Source organism: Centroberyx gerrardi, chromosome 5 (genome assembly GCF_048128805.1).
Source record: "Centroberyx gerrardi isolate f3 chromosome 5, fCenGer3.hap1.cur.20231027, whole genome shotgun sequence".
In the NCBI taxonomy this organism is placed as follows: domain Eukaryota; kingdom Metazoa; phylum Chordata; class Actinopteri; order Beryciformes; family Berycidae; genus Centroberyx; species Centroberyx gerrardi.
In genome coordinates, this window is record NC_136001.1 from 25,426,401 (window position 1) to 25,443,693 (window position 17,293).

The 17,293-nt window shown below is 44.8% G+C and overlaps 1 protein-coding gene across 3 annotated transcripts in view; it reads right to left on the minus strand.

Annotated features, from left to right (window-relative positions):
- Positions 1-17,293, minus strand: part of LOC139907919 (inositol hexakisphosphate kinase 2-like) — a 74,600-nt gene that overhangs the window by 36,876 nt on the left and 20,431 nt on the right. Inside the window, exons 1-6 of one of the 3 annotated variants that reach the window (XR_013504886.1) lie at positions 10,332-11,058; positions 7,648-7,882; positions 6,687-6,871; positions 6,154-6,329; positions 3,018-5,657; positions 2,835-2,974 (exon numbers count right to left, since the gene is read on the minus strand). Coding sequence is in view for 1 of the 3 variants with exons in the window: in XM_078283794.1 (XP_078139920.1) it covers positions 4,983-5,657; positions 6,154-6,329; positions 6,687-6,871; positions 7,648-7,882; positions 10,332-10,608 (1,548 nt within the window). In the remaining 2 variants the exon portion in view is untranslated. Of the gene's footprint in view, positions 1-2,834; positions 5,658-6,153; positions 6,330-6,686; positions 6,872-7,647; positions 7,883-10,331; positions 11,059-17,293 lie in introns of those variants that run through there. The other 2 variants (XR_013504887.1, XM_078283794.1) reach the window with 2 other exon arrangements.

Below are 17,293 nucleotides of genomic sequence, written 5' to 3' on the forward strand. Positions count from 1 at the left end.
TGTGTTGACCACTTTATCCATGTCAGGTAATTTACCGAAAACCGACTTGTTTTATCTGTAAACAAAGTTTACTAGCCGTATGCTACATCAGATTTTTTGTTGTTAGCCGATCCAAAACACTTCCTCATTCCACCGGCGCTTGAAACGGAAGTCGGAACACAATCGCGTTCGAATGGAACCGGGTCAAATGGGCGGGGCTACATAAGGTGAATAGTTTGCATAAAAGGCTCCAGTTATCGCAGCCCTTTGCAATGTGTTTATCGCGGAAATTCATAATTAACGATAAAAATACGATGCATCGTTCAGCCCTAACAAGAACAGTAGACCTAATTAGGGTGCCCCCTTATTGGGCCCCTGGTGAGCGTGGGCCCTGGGGCGTTCGCCCCACCTGCTCCCCGGCCAGACCCGCTACTTATTTAACAGTTTCCCTCCTCACAACTAAATTTAAATACCTCATCGTCTATGAGGTATTTAAATTTAGTTAAATTTAAATACCTACATTTAAATACATAAATTTCGGTATGCAGATTGATTTAACCTTCACTCCTACATAAAGACAGACAGAGAGAACAGCATGAATCGGGGTTATGGCCAAGGCTGTTTTGACAAGTGTTAAATTGAGCCAACCTTACTTCAGGTGGTGAATGGTGACAAGCTCTGCTCAGGCGGTTACATAAACGAGTCGATAATGTGACGGGAAGAGAAACGAGAGAGATGACAGACAGAAAGACAGAATGTAGAAAATGCCTCTCTACTCCTTCTCACACTCCTGGAGATTATACTGGAAAAAATAAACTCCTGTCATTAAGATGATGATGGGTGTGGCGATTAATCTGCTGAAATCTTTGTATGATCTGATGAGATTTAAGCCATCAATAATGCGTGTGTGTGTGTGTGTGTGTGTGTGTGTGTGTGTGTGTGTGTGTGTGTGGAATAGCACACCCACTCATGCAAACAATTGAAGGCGAGTGTGGTGAAGGTGAAGTTGGTTTTCAGGTCAGGTTGGGAGAGATTAGGCAGCTGTGCTTTCCTCTTCAGGTGATGTGAGGAGAGGACAGAGGTAGGACTATGTCAAACATCAGGTTTGATTACTTCCTCATGAGCCTCAGCTAACAGCCAGTCCCCCACCCCACCCCAACCCACCCCACACACACACACCCTGACCCAGCCTCTTAAAGATTAGTGACCGTCTACTGGGTCATAACCCTTTACTGAGAGAGGTCAGACTGTCCCGGACAACCACAGAATAAGCGGATTACAGTATAGGCTGTCTCTGAGATTGACAACAAGCTACACTGCACAACATGTATAAGGACTGATGGTCAACTACAGGATGCTTATGAGATGCTTAAGCTGTAGTTGTACAGAATATTACACTGGTGGTTAAGCTGCAGTAAGACTCGGAGGCACTGAAAGAGTACTGAAATATTTTACTCAATACTCACATCAAAGAAAAAGTAGCATTCAGTTACTTGCATGAAAAAGTCATTACGATTTTACACATAAAGCTCTACAGATTACCCATTTTGGGCTAGATCATTAGGTGCCTTCTAGCTCTTTTCAATAGAATTATAGTATTGGTTATATACAGTATATACTGTATATGGTGGTTTTACTCTATATGTCTCTCTCTAGATATCCTTGTACAAACTACCCAGGTCCAAAACCCAGCAGCATTTGACAGATGGTGACATGCAGGAGGAGACCAATTTCAACATCAACCCAAATAAGTGCAAACTTTTCACAATCTGATATTAATAAGGCACAGTAAAATTGCATAATAAACCAGCTTTTGAAAATGTTTTGAACTGTTGTCAGTCAAATATTTAGGTCTCAATTTCACAGAAGGGTGCAGTTAGCAGCTGTGGACGACTACAGATGTCGTCTCAACTTTCATTTTGGTGCTATGTACTAGGGTTTTCAAAGTTGGTGCAGGCTGTCATGGACACCTATTCAAAGGCAAAATGTTACTTAAAAAAATCCTTTAAAATATACCTGAAAATTTGTGTCACTCTAAAAATCTACTCACGTACAGTAAGTAGAGTAGGTGTAACATTTATTTTCCACCTCTGGCTGTCCTTCATATTTCGATTGACGGGTAAGACCCCACTGTGCTTTATATTCCAGACTGATGGTGAAACTATGGTACATTCCAGAGAGAGGACACTGAAATGCTAATGGCCCGTGCGCACTGTTGACACAAGCCTGTGTGTCTGGTTAATAGCTCTTCTCCGAGCAGCCCATCGCTCCTGTGACTCATACATTCACCAGGGAGCAGTTGCCTGACTTGGTGACTCGCTCTCTCTCTGCCTCGGACCGGTTGGAGATGAACAGGACCGGCCCAGACAGCCCAGGGTGACCTCACAGCCAGCCGTCTCATCTCTCTTTGGTAGTCACACCAGTCATCCTCCTCCTCCGCCTCACTGAAATGGAAGCATACCTCTGGTCCGGGATAAACAAGTCTATTGATATGTATGGGAGAGTCTCCTATCTTGGCTGTACTGCGCAGCATCATGCATCTGCAGCTCTGACATGAAATGAAAGCACCAGGCCGCCGGCTTGGCATGTGCTCCAGTTATTTGGCACTGGCTGGCGCTCGGCATGCAGTCATTTGCCTCGTCATACACACACACACACACACACACACACACACACACAGAGGAACTGACCTCCCATCCTGTACATTTACATTAAATTTGATTGCTGCCAATTTTAGAAAACACATTATTTTCAGCTGCAGTAAATCTGTTGTGTCTATCTACAACTTGAAGCCATCTTTTAAAAAGTTCCTGACCTTGTCTACAAGTAACATCATGCATGTGAAGAACAGACAATTTAACACAAACCAAGTCTTTATTTCTCCTCCAACAAACTGTGGACAACACAGATATACAAGATAGAGGTATCTGAACATGTCAAATAATAATGAACCCTCTAGACCCCAGTAGAATTCTTGCTCATTCCAAACAAACAGCTCTTTGTCAAAAATAAAAACAAATTGACAATTTGGGGTTCACAAAGTTTTTCCATAAAAAAAAACACAACTTCCCCTTTAATTTGGTACCAAATACATGGTAAAGCGATTCAGAACGTCTCCTTACTTTAGTGTCAACATTCACAGTATGACAACAAAACAAATCCTTCTTATCTTGGCTAACGACAAGCTTTGAAAATACAAAACCTCCAGTGCTTCAACCCACACAGTAATATAATAAGATCAGACAATAATAGTTGTCAAACAAATATGGAAAAAGTTGCCAAACGTATGGAGAAAAGTCACCGCGACCCGGTCGGTCCTACCGACTCTTCGCTGCACTGCCTCCCAGAAAACAGTGTCCGTCTCCGGCAGTGAGAGCCAGGTAGGTCCCGCTGTTTAGAGAAGGTGATTGTGTCTTGTTTTATCGAACAAGAACAAGCGATTTTGATTTCGTAACTTTCCACTGTACACGGCGGGTCAGGTTCTGTCTCACAGCACAATCTAACAGCTTCCATAAGGTTTTAAAAGCGGTGACTTTGAGCCGCCGCAGCCATTTTTCCCCACTGAAAAGTTAGGTCACTCACTCACTCACTCATGGACGGTTTGCACAGAGCCTGCGCTGTGGGTATGCACAGGATCTGTGCTTGTTACATCTACCACTGGAGGACAATTAAACCCGGGAAAAAATCAAACATGTCAGTGTCACCATATATATTTTCCGGGTCCGGTTCATCGATGACAACTTGAAGTTTATATAAAACAAAACTCATAACTTTTTTAAAATGATTTAGAAATGATAGCCGCTCTTGGGCGCTATAGTGAAATATAGAACGGACTCTCAGGCGCTATGGGGTGTAGAGGGTTAATATCATTATTGTAACATTAATAACATGGAATGTAGTATTCTCCATTCACATTCTTTTTTTTAAAAATTATTTTACATTTTTTGGTTTATTTTACAAAACATGTCAAATAAATAAATATCTCTATATCATCTGTCTCTGATAGCTATATGAATATAGTCTCTTTTGAATGAAGGGGAATGGGGAAAGAGGGATGGCAAAATGAACAGTTAGAAAAGATGAATGGAGGGTGAGATCACTTTCCCCGTCAACTCTGTCTTCACACAGATAACTCCTGCTCTCTCAGATCGCCCTGTCCCACCGGTAGCACAGACAAGCCTTGTTCATCAGTCTGTGTGTCTAACGTTACAGCTCCACTACCAGCGCCACGTTGCATCGCCATCAGCGTTGCGCCAATGTGACGTTCTCCCTGCTCCACAGAGTGCGTTGACTTTTGAATGGATACACCAGAAAACAACCAATTCAGCTTTATTTCAATGAGGGAGAACGCATGTGTCAGCAATCAGGATGAGCCTCAGTGATTTTTTAGCTTGGACGCAGCCATCGGACGCAACGCAACGTGAACGCAACATGAGCAGTGGAGCATCTTTCAGTGCTGGTAAAGGAATCATTCCTTCGATGGCTGACGCCCGATGGCTGTAGTGGAGCAGGGCCGTAAGTGTGCATGTTTGTGCGTGCAAAATGCTGGCACTTTCTTTGGAATGGGACACAGAGAGAACATGCTTACCGTCCTGGACTTCAAAACTGCTTTTTATTTGCTGTCTAACTTATTTCCTAAACGATGAACTGAGTTAAAACAGAATGCGGTAACGTGACAACGGGTAAAACACTGACTCAATTAAACGGAAGATCACAGATGGCTCTTCTATGTTACCTTCATGTCTGCTTCATATCCTTTAGACGGACACACAGAAACATTGAGAAGCACCAACGACAGAAACGGGGGGAGACCCGTGGGAGGCCGGCTACAACAACGTCAGTTTTGATAAGCGAGGAAGAGCAAATCTCTCTTCTTCTGTAGTCCAGTCCTGTTGTTTCCAAGGGTCATAAAAAGAGAGAGTGTGTAAAATGTTGTGTAATTGTGCATCTGTGTGTGTTTGGATGTGTGCGCATGTGTATGTGTGTTCATGCGTGCTGTCGGTCTAGTCTGTGCTGTGGTCCTCCAGCTGAGAGATGATGGTGATCAGGTTCTGAAGGCCGAAGATGTAGCCGCTGTCTTGGCCCTCGTGGACCACGCTGTCCTCCCCGTAGTGTCGGCAGGTGGTGTGGGCAAAGTCTATCATCCTCACATCCACAGCGTAGCTGCGAGGGTCTGAGTGGCCCGGGCGACGGCTGCCCGCCCCCGGGCTGCCGCTGCTGCTGCTGCCACTGCCGCTACTGCTGCTGGAGCAACTGCTGCTGCTGCTGCTGCCACTAGATGTGGACGGGCCATGGGGGAAACCAAGTGCACCTGCTACTTCATCCTCCTCCTCCTCCTCCTCCTCCTCCTCTTCTCCCCTGTCCTCTGTCTCCTCTTCGTTCTCCTCCTCTTCTTCTTCGGAGAGGCCATCCTCGGCGTGCCGGCGCGTGTGCGTTCGGTGGGGCTCTCCGTCGTAGATGATGAGCAGGGAGCTGGAGTAAAAGCGGTAGGAGTCACAGGCTTCCAGGGCGGCTTGCATTTCCCTGAGCCTGCGCAGCACCGGGGAGAGCAGCTCGCGGCGCAGACGCTGGCCGTTGTGGAAGAACTGGAACAGGGCCTCCTTGAAGCCCGGCAGGGTCAGCTTGCGGCCGTGGTACTTGTTCATGAACATCAGCTGGCCCGAGTCAGACTGGTACACCTGGAGAGGGATGAAGAAACATGGAGAGGTTAGAAATACGTTTGTGATATATTTCTAAGTAGAACACACTTGATGTTCTAAAGTGGGGATTCTTGAAGTGACTACGACAGCGTAACAAGCAGCCAAACAGAAGCCTGTTTGATACAGAGCCATTGTTTTGATCTGAGTAGCTCACGGTCAAACAAAGTGTAGGGTGGTCAGCAGGTATAAAGTCTGAGAACAGGTAAAGACCAAAAACTGTATATATATATACTGTGTATATATAACAGCATTCTAACCAGCATTCACATGTTTTCATCTCAAAAAGTTACTGGCCGGTGTAGCCGACCGATTTATCCGTCAAAGACAAATTTCACAGGCATTTGGCATTTGGCAGGTATTAATTTCGGACCCTGGCTGCAAGGTAAAGCCCAATACACCTTAAATAGGTTCCGACACACTTTAAGGTCAGTCAGGTAAACAGCCCCACAGAGCCCTGTGTTGGCTCGGAGCCTACCTGCATGCCACAGAGGCGGACTCCTATGGAAGCAGACGTGCTCTGCTGGCACTTGCGGATATGCATGGCCTTCTTCTCCTCTGAGGCATCGTCTCCATGCTGCCGGGTGCCCATCTTTAGGTCCAACACGCACGGCACCGTGTGGCGCCACGTCAGGTTCTCTAGCAGGATGAATTCTGGGAAACCGAGTCAAGGAGAACAGAGTGGAAGAAGCAGGGGCTTCACATGCACTGATATCAGCTTACAACTCCGCTCAGCGGGATTCCAAGCTCCCTCCCCAGAAACTTCACTTATATTGACTTATATTGATTGCATTCTGTATGCTACCTTTGTGCTATTGTCATTACAATATGTTCAGTGGAGTCATAGTAATATCAAGTAACTGATGTGAGCGCTTTAGAAATCAGACTCCACAGGCAAAGAAATCGATACCTAGAAGTCGTATGAGACAAGCCTCTCAGCTATAGGCCACTGATAACCATATAAAGCTCTCCACATGTAAATATGCAGCTCTTCAGTCAGTGAAAGGATACTGTACTGGTTGTGGTGCTTGGCGTTCTCCTTCATCCTCTGCAGGTGCTGCTGGTGACACTTGAGGCTCCAGGGGTTGTGTTTATGCTGTGGGACAGCGTTGCTCTGGCTGCGCTCCAGCCGGGAGTAGAGCACCTCGGCTGACTGCATCCACTCCAGCTCCACATCCTCCTGGAGCTTATGACCACTGGACATCAGAGGGAGAGAGAGACTCATCAGTTCACACTACAGCACAGCATTACTGGACTAACAACAGTTACCATGGACACTGAGCAAACCTGCACGACAAAGTGGTGCCTTTTACAGGTCGGTTGTGTATATACTGCTTCGTCACACACTAAATAAAGAGGGGGCCAACAAACAAAAGGGAAACAAAAGTGTCATTCATTCACCAACATCCATCCATTCAAACATCCACCTCCTCCCATCCTCTGCCTCAGCCACTATCACCCCTCTAGTCCTTTCATCTTTCCTAAGGTCAGGGCTGACTGAATCAAATCTGTGTGTGCGTATGTGTGCATAAGCATGCATTGAAGTTACATAACCATGGGGGTGTAGCCTGTGCTTGCTTATGGCTGCCAAGATCTGGGGATCAGCCCCTTACAGCATTTGGATCCTGTTTGCATGAAGCTGTATGTGTAAGTCATTGCGTGCGTCATTTGTTCTTGTCAGTCTTGTTATTGTGTCAGTCAGATACCAGCATTCCAAGGGAAACTATGGAAGGCCTGGGTTAAATGTATCACAGTTAAGTAACTGTTTTGAAGCGATCAGTGCATCATCTGCCAACCTCAGCTTATTCAATATCACTGAGCCTTGATGTGATTGTGAAAGTGACTCACGTTGCTCCAGTCTGTTGATGCATCGACCACACCTCCTACACTAACAGGAGGGCAACAGGTCCCTGAGTGTATTGTTGTCTCTGGTTGTAAATCCAGGAGTTGAACATTTGCCTCCCCATCTCACCTCTTATCCTTGTCTTTGCGGGAGTGGTGGCTTCGGCCGTCTTTGCTGTAATTTTCATTGTCCACAAGCAGGGAGGATGCCATCTTGTTGCCCCACTTGAGCATTTTGCTCTTGGGCTCACAGTCGGTCGAGGGGTCCTGGTTCTCCAGGTCCCCTGCTGGGTCGCTGTGGAGGGGGTAAGCGATGAGGCAAAGATTCCCCTCCTCATCCTCCTCAAAGCTCACCGACACTACACCTGAGACAGAGAGAGGGAGGGAGACAGAAAGAGGAAATAAAAAAAAGACATCAAGACGTGTCATGAAAGCAGTGAAGAGGACACCAGAGGACAATAAAGCTGACAAGATAGAAAAAGCTGTGAAGTGCCGAGCATCTCTTACCCCCATCTCTTTCTGCTCTGCAGCACAGTTACACTTACAGAGTAGTTTGTGTCTGCACCCACATCTCTTTAAGACATCTGATAGAAATCCAACAATACCTGGACAAGACTATGACAGACAGAGAGGATGGGACAGAGATACTGAGCTCCCTATAGCAACACACGTGGACAGAAAGGAAGACGGAGCAAGACAGGGAGAAAAAGAGAGAGGAAGACAGTCTGGGGACAGGGGCAGACCATGTACGTATATTTGCATATCAATTTATGCACAGTGGTCTTTCTCATTGTGTCAACCCATACACATACACAAAGCAACAAAGTATATTTAAGCAAGCCTAATGCTATAAAGCGTGCACCAGCAAAGAGAAAATTACTCCAGGCCAAACATAAATGACACAACGCTACAAAAATTTCAAGACAGAATGCAGTTTATTTAAGATTACCACAAGTTTATCACAAACAACATGATGAGTTATGTATATGTAGATATAGATATATATAGATATACAGATAGATGGATAGACAGATAGCTAGATGGATAGACAGATAGCTAGCTAGATAGAAAGCTAGCTAGATAGATAGATAGATAGATAGATAGATAAAGGATAGCCATAACTCATACAGAACCCATAATAACATTCACCACACAAAAGATTGCAATTACAATTGCCTTGTATAGATATGATAGACAGGCTGTAACTTGAGCAACAGACACTGGGCACATCAAATAACAAGTTCCAAAATTATTCAGCCTAACAGCAAAGGTCTAAAAGGTTACCAAAACCTGCAAGTCTATGTTCTAATAATTTGTACACCAGACTTGCACAAGCTTGTTTGAATCACAAACCACCACACTCTTTCCTCCCCCTGGTGTACCATAATATGGCTGAAGGACAAGTGAAGACAAGGTGAAGGGAAGGAGGATTGAGAAAGGAAGCTAAATAAATCATAAATATGTGCAAATGCAGACATGGAAAGGAAAGGATTGTTGCTGCAAGCCGTTCGTGGCAGAGCAAGGGAGAGAGAGGGAGATAGAGGAGAGAAGAGAAAGCAAACTAACATTATCCTGTGATTACATTAATAAGTTTAAATTCTTGGCAGTTTCCTTTTTCCTCAGCGTTCTGGAGGCAAACTTTAAAAGCAGCAGTGAGGCTTGGGGGACAGTCAGAGGAAAGACACTGATTAATGTTCCCGGAGTGCAGGGTTCACCTTTCACTTTTCTACCAGGGACAAAAGGGAAACAGCTGCACTGACCCGTGAGGCAGCGTCTTATATAACATTTAAAGGGAACGTGAGGTAGTTTAAAGGTATGGGGAATGATGAGGAAGAGGATACAATTGTAGAGTCAACCCAGCAGAGGGCTTTTTAGGACCCTGCAGATTCTTACTTGCTATCTGAAAGTCAGCCTCACTGATGTCACTCACTGCATGGCAGATTTAACCCCTACTGCTCCCTCAGTAAATTGAAATATGTGAGTGTATATTTGTGAACTGTAGGTGTAAGGTGATATAGTATGTGCGCATGTGTTTTTGTTTTGTTTGACTTTGGTAGTGCTGACATGTTACACCAGTCTATCGACAAAGTCTCTGTTTGGTATCGTACATGTCACTCAGACTGCTGAGTCTGTTCTAGCCCCTGACATGGGGGGAGGTGGTGGTAGTGGTGGTAGTGCTGGTGGTGTGGTGTGCATCAGTTTTGTGGGCCCATCCACTGTCATCCAGAGGATTTGGCCCGTCTTGGTCCTTTCAGGTGACCTCATGAGCTCTCTCCAGCAGCTCCATCCATCTCTATCTCTTGGCTACTGGACCCGAGCGAGGCAGGATCTTGCCTCGTATCGCATTCACCTTGCTGGCAGGAAACGCAGGGACTGGCTGTGCACTGGACAGAGAAACACTAGCTCCCAACTGTCTGCTTACCCAACTTACCTGTCTTGTCAGTCTGGCCTCCTACAAACAGGCCACCCAGGTGGGGAGGTGTGGTTCGTACACAGACCACACAGCCAACAGGGACTCACTGCTACAGTGCCCTCCTGTGGCAAGGTCCAGTATAGCACAAGCTGCTCCTGGCAGGCACCTAGAAAAATTGCTTGTGTAGGGGGAAGGAGCTCAGTCCCCTAAAATCAGTCCCCTACAGGCTTTACACCTTGCAACAACCCACAGAAAAGTAAAGTGTGTCTGCAAAAATCTATTTCCACCTCAATTCCCAAGGGAGGCACATAGAAAAGCAAGAGAGATGCAAATCAACACGACAACGCAACAGCAGCCACAACACAGGCAGTCAGTGTTTGGTTTAGGCTAGTTTGCCTTACCTCTGTATTGGGGGGTGAACTTCCTCATGGCAGCAGGCAGGCTCTTGTAGAACTGATGCTCGCGGGGGATGAGGGGCTTGCAGATGGTCTGCTCCCCAAAGCGCAGAACGCAGGAGTGGCCCCCCACCTGGTGCACGAAGGGCTCAAGCATCACCCCTTTCTCCATGTAGCACTGCTGGTGCTGCAGCTGGTTCTGTTGCAATTTATGTTGCTGCTGTTTTTGCTGTTGCTCTGCATCCATGGCTTCCTGGGCCTGAGCCTCCGCAGCCGGACTCATCCTCCTCTGGCCCCGACCACGCTACCACGGGCATTAGCCTCGCACAGACACACACACTGTGGTGGGGGCCGTATCTGGGCAGGAACACTCGCTCAACTAGTCCTGGTATCTTGTATTAAGATCTCAGGTTTCTGCAAGATATTCTGATCCCTTCCTCACGCGGCGTCTTCAGAGGCTGCTGTGATGACGATCTATTTCGTCTGTGTGGTGGGGGATTCTGCTGCTCGAAAACAAAGAGGGACAGGAAGGAGGAAATAGAAGAGAAATAGAAACAGAAAAAAAAAGGCTCAGCTTTTGGTAGATGTTTAAATCCTTTTTTGTCTCCTTGTCTGGCAATTCTTCTAGCTGCGTAGGAATACAAAGCCCCTTTTATGTCCTTTGAGTGTTGATGAAGGTTTAGACTAGTGCTGCAGCAGCAGATATGGCAGACAGACGCAGATCCTGCATGCGTCTCCACTGCAGACTGAAAGCTATCTGACAGCCAAGCGCTGCCTCACGACTGGTAAAGCTCCCACTAGTCTGACACTCAGCCCGCCCCCATCAGCCCCAATCCACCATTCAGCAGCAGCAGGAGCAGGTTGTTGGGTGGTAACCCTTCGAGGGAAAGGAGCAAGCAAACAAAGACAGGGGCGGGTTGGAGAGGGGGGTCTGGGGGAGGGGAGAGAGAGGGGAAAGAAGTACAAAAACAAGGAGGGAGGGCCAAGCTGAACTCAGCTGTTTTTCTCTCTGTGTGACAGGAGGGTTTTAACAACCTGACAGAACAAGCAGTACTATTTCCTCATATTAAGAGAGGCGGAGGGGGAGGAAGAATGAAGGGAAGGGAGGACAGAAAGAAAGACACTGAGCAGTGATAAAATAATGCAGGTGCCCACTCCTCACATGCAGTGCAAACACACCAACAGGTAGTCAAATACAAACACAATGCCAGTCATGTGCTAACGCATAGCTTAAATAAAACTTGGCCTGAATGATAAACAGCCTTGGCAATGGCAGTGCGTGATTACTTGATGATGGGGGAAAACGGTGCAAAATAAGGGTGCCCTCTTTTTAATGCTGAATGCTAATTAGGTGGTGCAGCTCCACCAGAGGCGCTTTTTTGTTCCATGCTTAAATGTTTTCTTCGCACATTTTACACTGCATCATGACACAAGGCTAGCTTTGTTTGACTTTTGATCATACAGCAGGCTTCAGAAAAAGTCTGTTTTTAACAAATTCCCCACGGAGGCATAGGCTATATAGGGTCAGGAATTTCCACTGAGCTCCCAAATGCTATTATCCCATGACGTAGGGTAATAAATTGTGTTGTGGTATGTTAAAAAACTGTATTCAATACAATGCCTAATACTATCCTACAGGACAGCAGTGCCAATGTCAAATAGTGAATAGTAACAAATAAATTACTGGATGAAACTTGACCTTTATAAAAGATATTTTTTTAGAACATCATAATGTCATTAGGTTTTTCTATAATATACTGTATTGAATCCCCATAGCAACACTCAGCTAGCCAACTTGCTTAGTTGCCTGCAAAGAACATTCTTCATGGATTCCTGCCTTTAGTTTGGACAGTGAAGTCAAACAGATGCTGTTGTTATTAGTTATCATAGTAAAGCCTACAGCACATTAATAAGAATTTGAAGGATTTATGGAAACTGGTAGAGTAGTAGAAAAGGATGGAGATGGCAACAGAGGCCAGGATGTGGTGTTGGGAAGATGGGGTGGGGGGATTAGTTGAGAGCTCGTGCTGCACTCAGAGTGGAAACTATAATCCCTACCTTGCTCCCTCCCTCCCCTTCTTGACACAGATTATCATGGCAGGCAAAATAACATCTGATTAAGCCAGTCACTCATTGCTGTCTCCATTCATGTGTGTCCACCTTTTGACAGTTTGTGTGAAAACAGCCAGTACACTGTAGTGCCAGTGCATTATTAAAATATGGTTTGTTTATCAGTGTGCGTGTGCATGTTTGATATGGCCATGTTGGATAGATCACTAAGAAATCACCCTGTTTTTTTTTGTGTATGCGCTAGTGTGTGCATGCATGTGTGCACGTGTGTGTGTGTGTGTGTGTGTGTGTGTGTGTGTGTGTGTGTGTGTGTGTATGTGTTGGATTCTGGCTGGTTGTGGAGGAAACAGAGTCAGAGAGCACAGCACTAATCTCTCTAATCCAGCCTCTTGGAACACAGGAGGAAAATGGGCCATGGCAAACAAGTAGGAAATAAACACTGTTACACTTAAACACACATACATACACACATGCTTTTAATGTTGTTTGATGTTTGACAATCAATCATCAAATTACCAATGATCGAGTGATACAGATGTGGGTTGAAAGATTGACTGTTGAGGATCAGGATTTTTTCAGTCTAGCACCTTCAGCTGGATGTATCACAACAGTTGTCTGATCAAACGGTGCTGGCAGCAGATGAGAGGCTGTTGATGATCTAAACTTGTTGATCTAGGAGTACAACGGCTCTGACCGTTGCACTTCTGCCCTACAAAGCCAAACAGCTGTAACTGCATGAGCGCTAAATCTAAGATGATGAAATGACTTCAAAGTGTATCTCCTGTCCTGAAATCTAAACCCTAGTTGTTACATTTAACATTTTAAAGGTAGTTACTGTTGTTTGCCTTTACATCAATGAAAGTGTACTGCATAGTGAACAGCAGTAGCGATCTTTTTCACATAGTATTTACTCTTTAAAAACATGGCAGTTAAAATGTTCTTACCTAAAAAATGTTGGCCTAATCAATAGCTAACAGCTAACACTAAATTGTTACAACAATAGTTACTTGTAATCAATCCATATAATCATTGTATCAATCCATCCAAATTGTATATGAATGCAATCTATATGAATGTAGCTTAATCAATATAAAGTAGTTAATAATTTTTTACAACTGATACAACTATTTTCGGTTGTGGTCAACTGCTATCAATGGAGCACAGGTGGAAAGTCATGGAAAACCAAAGTAGACTGCAGTAACTGCAGTTGAGTGCAAAACTGTTTAGTTACTTTGTAGGGAAGACTTGCTTGGCTGTAATGGGGGCAATCTAGGAATTTAAGCTTATTCTACTGTTGCACTCGCAGTAAGTTGCTCTGGATAAGAAGAAGTTGCTTTACATAGGAGGGTAAGATAAATGCCCGGAATGAAAATGTAAATGTCACTATCTCTGTCAGGTCCTGTGTTTCAACTTAACAACATGAAAATCTCCTCAGTAAAAAGTCCAAGGGGGCAATGTGAGACAAAGTTAACACATACAGAACCAAAAAACCCAGCTCAGATTCTCACTTATTATTCAATCTTAACTTGAGTAAGTCCTTATATAGATGATGAAAAAACAGGCAAGCATGAAAAGGGGAGCTGCTTCAATGACACCACCAATTGACAGGAAAGGGAACTCTCGAGTCCAATGAGCTGTCACATATCTCAGTATGGTTTCACATTCACTAGATTTAGATGATCAAAAACCAGCCAATCATGAAATCACCACCAGACACTGAATTCTCTCCTGAGTTCAATGAGCTGTCACACATCTCAATGTAAATTTGGGATGAATGAAAACAACCAAAAAACCTCCCAGCCAATCAGGAAAGGAGGAGGGGCTTAAATTATATCACCAATCAATACTCACTCCTGACTCCAACAAGCCATCACTCTTCTCATTGCAACTTTGGGATCATTAGATATTAAAATAAAAAAGACAATAAAAAAGAATGGCAGGGGCATAAATTAATCTAAACAGGAGACTCTTGAGTCCAACAAGCTGTCTTTCATGCCATTGCAACTTTGGGATCAACAGATATAGCCTAATAATTAAACATCTCAATGTGACTTTGGGGATCAGTAGATAATAGGCCCTGTCTCAAACCCAAGGAACCTTTCCATTTAGGTAACATTTCTAGGTAGCAAGTCAAAATTTTCAAGTTGTAGTACAGTCTCATTCGGGTAGGACACATAGGAAACATCCTTTTAAGGTACCTTGTTTTGGCTGATTTTGAAGGAAGTCAACTCAGGTTGGACTGAAGGAGGCCAGAGTGATGAACTTTCAAACTGGATAGGCCAAATGAGGTGAAGTTTGTGAAATAAGCCTTGAGGGTGTCAGTTCCATTCACTTCTGAAGAAACAAGACACACAGGCTCCCATGTATGCTATTTGAAGCCAAAAGAGTTCAACACTCATGGCAACACATCAATATCTACTTGCACAGACCAGCTGGCATAAACATAAATACTTATGGAAGTATGTAAATGAGCCAAACATTACAGTGATTTATAAGCAATAAACCTTTAAATGTGCGCAGAGGAATTTAAGAGGCACACGGTGGAACATTGCAGCCCTAACTGGAAAAGCACCTATGAACAGAGTAGAGGAAAGGAGAGAGAGAGACAGAGAGAGAGAGAGAGAAAGAGAGAGAGAGAAAAGAGTGCTATGACCTTGACAGAAATGAGCAGAGCACAGCATGGGGCAGTTAGCGAGGGCTTTAGACAGTGCTGCTGAGGTGCGTGCCAGACGTAAACAGAGACAAAGGGATCCACTAAAACCCAAGCTGCAGCAAGTTGGGTTCCAGCCCCTCACCTCCACACACTTAGGAAACCATAGGGCAAAACAGAGGTGTAGAAGTACACTTCTGACAACATCAGAGCTTTTCCAATCTTGATCAAGGCCGAGGGGCAGAAACATGCTGGGACAGTTTTTAATCTAACACGGTGCACTGAGGAAACAGCTTTTTAAACGCCTTGGTTTATCATCACTCTCTTCTCCAGTCTGTTGATTCTAGACAACACAATAGGATTTTAAGTCCCTTTATCAGGCTCTGCCAGTGTTATCAATAAGGGTTGAGGAGATACCATGGGCTCCTGATTGAAATGTATGACATGCAGTATCCCTTGAATGAACCTTGTTTGACTAGCCAGGGAAAAAGACAGCTCATACAGAATAGGCACATGAATGCATATTGGCTTACACCAAGCAGAGCCTCAATCTGGGCGCCACAAGGCTTGGTGGTGGCTTCTTAACCAAGCAACAACCCTTATACTACAGGTAATACATTTAATTTAGTTTACTTTTGTGTTTGACACAAATTATACAACATAATATAAAGAATTCAAGTTTTCATCTTCATCTCCTTCTAAATTTGACAGTGTGCAACGGAGGACAAAAAACCCATGGGGGGCTCGTAAAGGTCTTCTGCTTGTGAGAGAGTGATTTTGTAGTGCATCTACCAATAAACAGGATCTTTTACAATTATCCCTTGTGCCATTTATGATGAATGCCTATGTTGAAACCTGGCTTGGATGTTAAAGCAAAGGGGGGTTGAATGAGAGCAGGTATGTCATTGGGGTTATGAAGTGGGCATCTCCCATCAAAGATGTTTCATTAAATTAGGGCCGTAACAGCTCCAGAGGGCTAAGCAGCATATTCAGGTATCGCAGAACTGCGATCTACACATCTGCTGTTATCGAGACGACCCGTGTAGAACGGGGGGGAGTCTGTCTCATGCCCACGTGCGGCCCGGAAAAATGGGCAAGAGGGCAGGCTGGGTAACTGGAGTGGGGCTAATGCGGAGGTGCCGAGTGAACTTCGATGGAAGACAGATGGAAGAGGTAGAGGCACGAGAGAGGGGAACATGAAGGACATAATAACAAAGACCTCACACACACACACACACACACACACACACATACATAGCTCCTACTTCCAATATACACCACACTTACACAATACTATACAAACTACTCCTGAATACAAAAATAACTCCAAAAATATACTGCTTATCCTTACTATTTTTCCGGGTTCTGAGAACTAGTGGGTGTTGTGTATTGGTGACCTTATTTCCTGCAAGAGCCTTAAAAGATTTAGGATGAGACATATAATCTGAATGAGGTGGCACAGGTCTGGATTTACCTAGACAGATTACTGGCAAAAGGGAGACACATACACTCATATGCATGTGCACACACGCACACAGACCCAAATAAGATCGCACACATGCAGGCATATACACACACATACAAACAGTATCACACATACACTAATATCACATACGAAGACACACACATACACACATAACGGCCATTCAAACAGCAACACAAACACATACACACACACACACGCACGCACACACACACACACACACACACAACCTCTGCTGACCTGGCGCCTGGCACTGGCATTATGGAAAAAGGCTGATCTCACCTGTGTGGTGATTGGCAGGGTCATTTTCCAAACTGATCATCTCACATCACATCACACCAGATAAGCCCGCTAACCAAATCCTCATAGGTCACCATACACCTAAGCCCCCACTAAAAATACCACATGTTGTTAGCTATTCAGGCTACTGAGCGGCTATTAATACACTGCTCTGCTCCACACCATACACAGAGACAAACAGACAAATAAACACAGGGTCATACAGCGGGGAAATAATTCGCAGGCTGCCACCAATGGTTAATAAGGCTGGCATGGGAGTCACCTATGAAACACATTCCAGTTCCAGCAAAATGTTAAAAGGGCTGTAAATACCTGCACTGACGCAACAATGCGACACGTGTGTCACACTGTCCACTCTGTCTCTGGCCATCTCTATTTTGCTTATAAACACACCTGAAAACATGGCATGACCCAGTTCTGAGGGAACAATGCTGAATATGCAGGACGCAGACGCAAGCAGGTGAG